This window comes from Acomys minous (genome assembly GCF_964271855.1).
Source record: "Acomys minous genome assembly, chromosome: 5".
Lineage (NCBI taxonomy): Eukaryota > Metazoa > Chordata > Mammalia > Rodentia > Muridae > Acomys > Acomys minous.
The window spans coordinates 99,567,824-99,579,129 of NC_140494.1; the positions used below are offsets into that span (position 1 = coordinate 99,567,824).

Genomic DNA, 11,306 nt, shown 5'->3' on the forward strand with positions numbered 1-11,306 from the left:
TCTTTATGGTTTTATCTTCTATTAGTAAATTAAGGAAGAACATTAAATTAGAGTGAGATGCAGTTAAACATTTCTTGTTCTGATGAATAAAAATGTAATAATGCCGGTAACACTAGAACTTCAATAAATAGAATTAGACATAAAATTTCATGAACTAGTAGTTTTTTTCCCGTTCAGGGAATCTCCAAGTTTCTGACCAGTGAAAATTTTGTCACATTCAATCCCTACACCACAGTAAGGAACTCACTACACATAGTGCTTTAAATTATGGCCACATGTATTGTTTGCATCTCAATATAAATAAATTCATATGTTCTGAAAACATACAGAGTACAATTCTACAACTCTAATTCCTCCCTGCTTCCAGATAAGCTTTATTTTGATAATTGAACGTTTTTATTTATCAATCGTTTGCTTGGTTTTCTTATTGCATATAATACATCTAATAGTAAATATCTTAAAGTTTTATCCTTTTTATATTGTTCCAAAGCTGAACAACTTATATGTGCCCTCTACAAATTTTATGATTTACTGTTAGCCCCTGAAAGATTAGAATCTATTGCATCCTTTAGAGGTATTGCATCTGTCTCTAGAACACTGTGTATTTGTTATACAAATGTCAGCCTCAAAGCAAATCCTATTTTTCTCCCAGGATATTTGGAAATATCTTGCTGTAATATATGCCAAACAGGTTCATATGAAGAACAGTAGAAATCATAAATAATTCTTTGTGCACAAGAAAGAGCTATCATTTGTAGAGAGGGATGCAGATACCAGTGATGAGTTGTTTCTTTGTTTCAAGGGAAATCACAAGACTAGTCAGACTGTTTTCATCAAATAGTCTAGCAACTATTTTATTGTTTCTCTGATTCTACCTCCTACTTCCTATTTATTCATGTGACCCTTTGAGAGCTCCATCTGTTATTTTTGTGCTAACAGATCTAATGCCACATGAATTTGCCAGTATGGAACTAAGAGACACAGGGAGGAAGAACATGAAGACATGTTCCAACAAAAATCAGAGGTTCATTTGGAACCTCCGTTTTTTGGAGACTTTCATGTGTTAATTTGAGGAACAAACTGGCAAAGCTAAGAAAACTCCTGTGATTTTCACCAGTTGTTCATTTAAGTTTTTCTTCTAAAGTTTCAGCAAGTACACGAGTGTATATGTAGGTCTGAGTTATGGTTTTCTTGATCATACATTTCTATAGATGAGCACAGGATGATGAATGATTTATTATTACCAGTGATTTATGACATACTTTGAGTTTATCAGTATCGCAGATGTAAACGGGAAACATTCTGACTTGCTTAGGTGTTCAAACACTTTAGCCAAGATGGTGGTGCTACTTTCTTTTTTAACCTTTATGGAACCTTTAGGAGGTGGAATCTCACTGGAAGAAATGGCTCACTGGGAGCCGGACTTTGAGTCTCCGCAGCCCCGCCCTAATTCCTGTTCACTTTCTGCTTCCTGTAACCAGATGCAGTGTGACCATCCAACTCTCTGTCCCCGTCACCAGGCCTTTCCCACTTGCTATCATGGTGGCCTCACTATGATAAATAATACTTCCCTGAAAATTTGAGTCAAAATTTCTTCCTTAGTTTATCTTTTTACGTGACATTTAGCAACAGAAATATAACTTTACTTCAAAATAATATTTAAAAAACACTAAAGGAGAAAGTGTCACTTGCCTCTTATTGGATCTGGGTAATCTTTATCATTATGTCTCTTAGTTGATCTGCCCATTAACCTATATTTAAGTTACCTGTTGTTTTTTTTTTTAATTTTGTGTCATAAATTTAAATTTTCCTATACAAATACAATGCACAATCATTCTTGAAATTTGGCTCTTTTTTCCACTTTACCTACATTATTCCCCATTTTGTATAATTTATATATCAAAGAAGTTGAACTCATCTCTCTCTCTTTCTCTCTCCTTCTTTTTGAAACAGAGTTTTTTGCTGTACCCCAGGCTGTTGTAGAATCTACTGTACACTGAAGGATAAACCTGAACTCACAGTGATCCTCTCAGAGATTTCTGGGGGCTGGGATTATATTAATAACCCTCTCTATGTTGCTTTAGAATTTTCCTTAAATATTTAATTATTTTTGATAAATGAATAAATTAAAGGCAGCTAGATCCACTCATAGTGGAAGAGGCCATGGGACCTAGAGGAGAAACATGCTATTGTGATTTTGATGAATATTAACGCTGTCAAACTGTCTTATAAATATTTTTTGTTTATATGCATATACCTGGGCTGCTTTCAACCTTGCTTAGAAAATCTTTTGCAGTGAACGCCAGACACTAGAAAGATGCACAGGAGATTAGAAGAAGAGATGCAAAGCTCAGTCCCAAATGAGACACTTATATGCACCCAATGATCACCAAGGCTCAGGAAGTTTTGCAGAAAGATTAGATAGAAAGACTAATAGCATGAGAATGTAGAGGAGTGCTGTGAAATGCTGTGGTCACAAACAGAAGACTGGCACAAGGTCAAGTCACCCCAAATCTTAGCACAGATGGCTTTGGCCCTGAGTCATACTGTCAGTGGTCAGATTTGGCGGGGTCCGTGCGGGGGTGGGTGGGCAGGGTATCATTCTTTATTGAAGATGTAGCCAGTGGCACGTTCCCATGTTCTAGAGGATGACTCCAAGAATCACTAATTTGGTATTAGGGTATCTTTTCTTAAATTGAGAAAGACATAAAGTTTGGAGAGCAAACGATGAGGAACTATTTAAGGATTTTGAAAGTAGAAATGTGTGCAGGGTGAATATGATCATATTTCATTACTTAGATGGATGAGGTTATCAAGATACACAAAATGTTTAAAAACTAAAATAGTTCTGAAAACTAATGTAGAACATTAGAGTAATAAAAGTTAATCTAATGGGTTCTCAACATTTGTTTAGTTTTCTGCAACCAAATGAACTTCATTTCTAATTTATTTCTTAAATTTCTTCTTTTCAATTTTAAAATAAGTTTAATTTAATTTTTGGTTTAATAAATTAATCCATTCATTTTATTTTTAATTTGTTCACTTTACATCGTGATTGTAGCCCCTTTCTCATTGCCTCCCAGAAGCTACATTATCACTCAACCAATGGGCACAATACCTGAATAATTTGCAGTTTTTAAACAAATGTAAAAGTAGAAGAGGGACTCGTTTCAGTTTCTTTGAAGGATGATTATCTGGATCTCATTTTCTGCAGCTGCTAATAATATATTCTCAACCAAAGCAATGTACAGAAGAAAAGGTTTGGCTACAACTCAAAAGCACTGTTCATCTCGGCAAGCCAATTAAGGAGCTAGTTCCATTAGACTCGCAGGCAAGAGCAGAGAGCAATTAATAAAGCAAGCATGCCAGATTGCCCCCAGTTGTAGTTTTCTTTTTTATTCTAGGGTGCTGACCATGTGCCACCCACATTCATGGTGAGTTTCCCCAAGTTAATCAATCCAATTAAGAAAATCCCTCACAGGTGTGCCCACAAACCAACCTAGTATAGACTCCATCCCAGGTTATTAACATCAAAACTAACCACCACAATACAGGAAAGAACTATTTAAGTGCTCTAAACAGGTAAGGTGATTCTGAGAATTCAGAGTACTGACTGGAGATGGCTAATAGTACAATAAGCTGAGTGACAATAGTTACCAGGCCTGCAATCAAATGACCAACATTTCCAGCATCTTCTTGGTGACTTGCTTACCTTAGAAGCCTGAAAGTCCACCACATCCTACTGACTATGTGAAATCCTGCCCCACAATAAGAACATCTTTTTATCTGATCCTCTGCGATTGAGGGTAATTTAATTTAGAACATATCTTAGATAGGTGCTCGCTTTCCTGTGGCCTCTCCCCCAATCTCTAGTTACTACCGCGAAAGTCCACAGAATTCAGCATCTCTACCACACATTTAATCATGATTATTTTAATACTGGAAAATTAGGGATCCATGATATCAACTTCTTCATGCTACATAATGCAACAAAATGGAGCATTAGTTGCTTTCACTGAACTAAAACAAGCTTACATGAAATACTTGATATAATTCAGATTAGAGAAACTGGTCCCATGATCTGTTGTGGGATCTCACTCTTGCCCTACCAAGAAGTTCATGTATGACCTAAGATCATGAACAGCAAAGGGTCCTTAGGAAGAAGTGGCTTGATTGTAACACTTTACATTTGACAGTACAAAGATTGGTGTGCTCTGGATGGTAAGAACATTTCATGGGAATACAGGAGAGAGGAGCCCTCTTGGTTCTGTTAATGAAGGACCTGTCCTGCCTTAACACTGACATTGACTGAATACGAACGTGTTTGTAGTTGATTTGGTCACTCGCTCTTCCCAGCACTATTGTTTCTATTAACAAGTTCTCCTTAACTTCATAGAAAATTGAGAGTGCATAATATTATCTTTTATAGAAGAGAACACATTGGGGAACTGTATGGCTTTAAGAATCATTCAGGTTCTTTTTTTTTTTAAGGTTTATTTTTTATTTTTTTATTTAATTAATTTATTCAGATTACAACTCAATTGTTATTCTATCACTTGTATCCTCCAGTTTCTCCCTCCCTCCCACTTTCAATCTATTCCCCTCCCCTAGCTCTAAGATCGAGGGACACCTCCACCCCCACTATATGGTCATAGGCTATCAAGTCTCGTATTGGAGATTGGGATAGATGGGAGGACCTCCTATTGGGACTCTAGGTGAGGAAAGTATGGGAGAATGGGGAAATAGAAGGACCCAAGGGGTCCTAGAAACCTACAAGGTGAACATCGTGACAGGTGTATTGGGGCCCAGGGGTGTCTGCTCAAACTATTGCACTAACCAGGGACAATACAAGTAGTAAATATCGAATCTACCCAAATGGACAGAACATTCTCCACAGTTATGTGGAGAGCAGTGTCTGACTGTGACATGAACTTTGGTACACCATATTTGACTACCTCCCCTTGGTGGTGAGGCCCGATGGCACTCAAAGGAAGAATAAGCAGGCTATCATTCAGGTTCTTACCTAGAAAAACTAGACATATGACTCACTTTGATATAGGGTCCTTCATGGTAGGTAACCAACTAGTCTCATTACTCTCCACTTTATAACCCCCTCTCCCCTCTTTCATTAGGGCATCTGTCACATCTATTCATCTTTTAGTCTAGCCATATAGTTTTCTTTGAGATCACTATACACATTATGCCTCAGTGCTTCCATAGGTCTTTATTGTTTTCTGGTTCTGCTCACTGTGCCCCGCAAGCAGAAACAATCAGTCACTAGCCTTCGCTCTTGATGTTTCTCTGTATTGAGATGACAAGGGCACTGGAGTCAGTCCCCAGGCTATTTAATTCTAGTCGTGCAACATATTAGCAAGAGAGATATTTTAAGTACTATTTTTGTCTTCACCTGTATATAATAAGATGGCACCAACACAAGTACTTCACATAGTCAAAGGAGTTCCTGTAAGCATTGCACATAAAAATACTCAGCATAGTCTAAGCCCCAAAAAGGCACGAACTGGTGTTATGTTTTATCACTGAGAATTATATTATCTCTGAATCTAATATTATCATAGACTGATATTACTATTATGAAATTTTCCATGAAACCTAAATATCATTCATAAACACAGAATTTAATATTGGTAACTGAGTTACTTTCCCAGGGCATCTGATAGATAAATAAAATTGACCTTATTTTGTGTAATATCTCCCACAGTCCCAAACAGTATAAGGACTGTATAGCTGATAATCTTCATATTAATGTACAAAATATAGAAATTTGAACTCTACATTAAGAGTTGAGGTTATTCATCAAACAACAACAACAACAATAATTAATGATTAAAAAGATTAAGAGGCTTTGAAAGAGATTGAGCTCTTTAGGCATGATGGTCAGGGTTTCCATAGAAAGAGAACAGAGAAGAATGTGTGGTTAAATTAATCTATGTTTCATCTAATACAGTCAGGAGGTTTGGCTTTCAATAACAATTGCTTGGGACACAGGTGAAAGGAGCATAAGGTTGAAGTGAAGTTGTGTATACACTATACAGTTAACACAAAGGATCCAGCCAGTGTACTTTACATTCATTTTTAAGAATGTCCAGGCAGTGACTCACCAAATTTACTTTGGCAACCTATACACAAAACTAAAAGCATTTGGTATGAATAAAAAAACTGAACAAGTTCCAAGAAGCAAAATAATCATAAATGCTTCCCTGACAGTTTCTTCCCTGACTTTTAGTTGGAAGAACAGAATTGTTTGTCGGGAGACTGAATAGACTTGGGAGAATTATCAGCTCTATGACAGTAAATGAATAGCAGAGAGATAATGGTGGGGTTCAAATATTTTTGAAGGACCTTAAAGTTGTGTGCAGACAAAACTGTATATTGTGTTTTAAGTCTCATAAAGTACTGTAGGGGTTCCATCGTCTAGAGGCCTTTAAGTATTTCCCAATGGGATCATTTCCAGAAATATAACACATAAGTTAGATAAGAAACAATTGGTTGGTGTGGTGATCCTGGGAAAAATTTACTGAGATCCTGTGCTCCTTGAAGGCTTCCAAAACTATTTAATAAAGTCAATTGTTTGATATGATAAAACAACCATCATATTAGTAGTGTCATTATGAGACTGTAGTCTACTGAGAATGAGACCAAATACATAATACTAGTCATAGTGAACCTCATTTTTCATAGGGTTGGTACTAATACCACTTATCTAGGGATTTTCAAACAAAGAAATTAAATGTGAGGTCAAACATGGGATGGAGAGAGCACCAGTCATGTAAAGTTATTTTCTTTCCAGGTAGTTAGGGGGGGAAAGGGCAACCACTTTTTTCTCACACTGTCATTTAAGTCTAATAATGATAAGAAAAGGCAACCAAAATTACAATAAATCATCATGTCCCATCTAAGAGAATAGCTATTATGCCAAAGAAATAAGGTTAAAAATAAAAGATCTTTCGTGTTGGTGAGGAAAAACAACAACCACAAATTGAAAAATGAATCCATTTTTTTAAAAAAACAGTGTTAAGTTTCTTCCAAAAACCCAAAGTAAAATTATGTTATGCACTAAATCCTACTATCAGATTTGTAAAAATATATAAAGGAATGCTGAAAAGATGTCTGTACCTGTATGTTCATTTTATCCATTATTTGAAACAGATTCTGCATTATCTGAAACAGAAACTTATGTGTCTGTTAATAGATGAAAATATGTCTCATGTGCATAATAAAGTATTATTTGACCTTACAAAGTGGGATTCATTAACTGGGGCTATAGGAGTCCATCTGGAGTACAGTAAAGTGAACAATGCTGGAGTGGAAAACAAATACTAAATATATATCACAAATTATGGAATCACAAAGACTTCAGTACTCACAGGGGAAAATGGAGGAACTAGGATAAGAAGTTTGGATTTGGAAAAATGTTAGGAGATAAAACTTTCAGTTACATTGGAACAATCAGTTCAAAAGATTTATTGCATAGCATGGTGACTACAGTTAATGATCACGTATTATATGTTTGAGGAGAATTAATTTGATTTTTAGGGTTTTCATCACAAAATATGATCAAAATAGTATATGTGTAAATTGAGTAGTTTTAACCATTCCACTATAAGGATATATGTCAAAAAAGCACAGCAGGAGAGGTGTGTGTGTGTGTGTGTGTGTGTGTGTGTGTGTGTGTGTGTGTGTGTGTGTTGGGTTGGGTTGCAGAACATGAAAAATCATAGGCAACTGTGGGACACTAAAAACAGGAAAGACTCTTGCCCAGGGAACAGCACACCAATTAGTTGTACACTGCCAAATGGTCACTCTTGAAAACACACATACAGATAATCTTATATAGACTAAACAGGTTATATTTAAGGATATATATGTATGTAATAATAATTAATGTAAAAAGAGTTCATGAGTCTGAAGGAGAGTGGGAGAAATATAAGGGATGATTTGAAGTGAAAAAGGCAAGAGTTAAATGTAACTATATTATAATCTAAAACTTAAAAATATAAAAAATAAAAATTTAAAGGATAATGAAAGTTGTCAACTATATAACCTTATTTAAAACTATTACCCAAGAAATAAATATATAAATAGATATATACATATGAGAGAAACCTAATGAATATGGTGATACTTTTGCTCCATTACTGATTTTTTTCTCCTTTTCCTAATTTTTGTCTTTCTATTTAAGATTGTCTCACACGTGATAGAAAAAGACTAAATTAAGAACTTCACAGTTGAGTGGAGAGTGGGGACTGACTTTTACATGAACTCTGGTGCCTCACATTTGACCATGTCCCCTGGAAGGGGAAGCCCGGTGGCACTCAGAGGAAGGATAGCAGGCTACCAAGAAGAGACTTGATACCCTATGAGCATATACAGGGGAAGGAGGGCCCCGTCAGTCACAGTCATAGGGGAGGGAGGTAAGGGGAAATGGGAGGGAGGGAGAAATGGGAGGATACAAGGGATGGGATAACAATTGAGATGTAATATGAATAAATTAATAAAATATATTTTTTAAAAAAGAAAAAGAACAGTGGGCCATGCTTCTAAAAGAAAGACATTCTTTTATGGGTAGATAATAATTAAAAGAAAGGCAAATTTAAAAAACAAGACTAAGCTATTTTCATGGAGAACAATAAGCATCACTTATGCTATTTTGCAGTGTTCACATAAGCCCATGTACTTTGAATATTCCAAGTTATCATCATATGTCAAGATTTCAGATTAAAATTTCATATCTTGGCATAGAAAGAATTCCAGGGCAATGCGTTCATTTATTTTATCTTCCTAGCCCTTAGAAACAGGCCCCCTCCCATGCAGTATTTTTTTCAGAGCTATTTTTACTTCCTTATTTCTCAAAGTATAGATCAAAGGGTTCAGCATCGGTCCTACTAAATTCATCAGAATTTGGACCATGGTTCCCAGCATAGGGTTGGGTGTGGGCTGCAGGTATACAGTGATGATAGGCCCATAGGCACAGAGGATAGCAATAAGATGGGCACTGCAGGTGGAGAAGGCACGCTGACGTCCCTCAGTTGAGTGGATACTCAAGATGGAGATTGTGATTCGAGTATAGGACACAAGGATCAGAAGAAAGCAGACAAGGGACACTAGACCAACATTCGTGAAGCTTACTCTCTGGGCTAAGGATGTATCAGCGGAGGCCAATGGCAAGATTGCTGGTATGTCACAGAAGAAATGATCTACTTCATTGGGACCACAGTAAGGTAAAGTGAAAGTGAGAGATGTCAAGATACTGGAATGGAGGCATCCTAATAGCCATGTGCCCACAGCTAGAGCTACACAGATCCTTGAGCTCATGATGACGGAGTACCGCAGAGGGTGACAAATGGCAGCAAAGCGGTCATAGGCCATCACAGTATACAAAAAACACTCAATGCTCCCAAGAAAATGAAAGAAGAAAAGCTGGAAGACACAATCTTGATAGGAGATGAGTCTGCTAAGTCCCATGAGGTAGAGCAGCATTTTAGGACAGGTCACAGAAGAGAAACCTATGTCAAATACTGACAAGTTCCCCAGGAAAAAATACATGGGTGTGTGAAGGCGGGGAGAGGAAACGACAGCCACAAGGATAGACACATTTCCCACCAGGGTGCAGGCGTAGAAGGGCAGGAACAACACAAAAAGCACAGTCTCCAGGCCCTCTGTGTGTGGGATTCCAAGCAGGATGAACTCAGTCACTACTGAGCAGTTCTTCATCTCCAGGGGAGCTAGTTCTGGGAAAGGAAGAAGAAACAGAGAGGATGGAGAATGTCCTGGTTTAGCATCCATATAGTGCACATGACAAGGAAATGACAAGCAAGTGACACTGTTTTGGCTCTATGCTAAAGAAAGACTGCTTGTGATCCAATTTAGAAAGGGTTTTTAAAATGCTTGCCCTAGCCAACTGAATGTTTTGTACACCAAATAGTTTTGCTGTCCTGATTCCAAATGCAAATGAGAAAGGATCATGCTTGATGCAGGAAGGACAAAAATCCATATAAATATATGTGGTTCCTTCAATGTGGTGGTGAGCATCACTAGAGTGACGAACTACAGCTTCAACTTCATGGCACTTGCAATTAATAACAGCCTCATATTTTATCCCTTCGTTCCTGAGTACAGTAAGTCATGAAGTAAAATTGAGGGATCACTACTCTACAGCTGGACAAAGGTTTATTTACTCCCAGTTCACTTATTCTCACAGAATGTCTGCGCTTTGGATCTGGAACAAAGTAAATACTTGACTATTGGATAGAATAAGCAATGCTGATACATCCAGATTAGCAGCAGAAGTTAGGATGCAAAATGTTTTTTGCAGATACATCTGTACAACATCTGTGATGGTGTTCTCATGTTGCTGTACCTGTAAAACCAGACACAGAAATTATTTGTGTTCTTTCCTCCTTATCAAGCAGTGAAAAATTAATGTTTCTTTCTTGCTACCATGTACACAAGTGTACACACATGCTTAAACATAATTGTGAAGTTTAGGAGTAGATTGTGTTATATGTAACCATAACTGCGGTGAAAAAAAGGATGCTGGACATTATTAAATGCTGAGAAATTAAGTACCTCAAAATAAAATAACTCACTGTGAAAGAACAGATAGTATTCTTCCCAAATAGCCTTATAAAGCAATTGATGCTATCTACCTGCTCTTTTACTACATTCCACTAAATATTTACTTACTTGGCTTTCATAACTGGAGAGCACTTGCTATTGTTCTACCAAAAAAAAAAAAAAAAAAAAAAAGCAGGCTCCAAACAAAAGCCTTATAATATCCCTTCCAAAGAAGTTTGACTGTCACCCATTGAATGGAAATGCAAATAAACCTACCTAGATGTAGGCTTATTGAAAATCTCTACTTTATTAAGCTTTTAAAATCAAGTAACAGTTCTGTATCTTTAAAGGAAAGTGTTAAGAATGGTGTGAATGAGCCAACATACAAGGAGGATAGACTACAGCAGAAAGCACTTGCTATCTTTTTTTTTTTCAATGAATAATCCTATTCATCATGAACTCTGAGAACATTTGTAAACAACCAGTTCAAATTCTCCTCTTCTTTGGAAACATGCAGTATGAGCAGATAGGAAAATGACACTTACACGGCTTACAAAGAGGAGTCTGCTCTTTAAGCTCCTGCCTGTTGGTCTTGCTGTGGCTGTTACTTTACATTGAAATTGGAGATCTCTGTAGAAACCACTGAGAGGTCTTCTTCCATGCTGGCTAAAGATCGTTGTAGCCAAGAAACTGGAACAGTGACACAGAACTGAATGTGCCTCTGTCTCCCA

At 36.9% G+C, this 11,306-nt stretch overlaps 1 protein-coding gene across 1 annotated transcript; it reads right to left on the bottom strand.

Moving 5' to 3' along the window:
* Positions 1–8,799: 8,799 nt before the first annotated feature.
* LOC311598291 (olfactory receptor 10D3) lies at positions 8,800–9,732 on the bottom strand (the record flags this gene model as incomplete). Its single annotated transcript, XM_084783326.1, has 1 exon — positions 8,800–9,732. The coding sequence occupies one exon, from the start codon at positions 9,730–9,732 to the stop codon at positions 8,800–8,802; it is 933 nt and encodes a 310-aa protein (XP_084639452.1).
* Between the last annotated feature and the right edge of the window lie 1,574 nt (positions 9,733–11,306).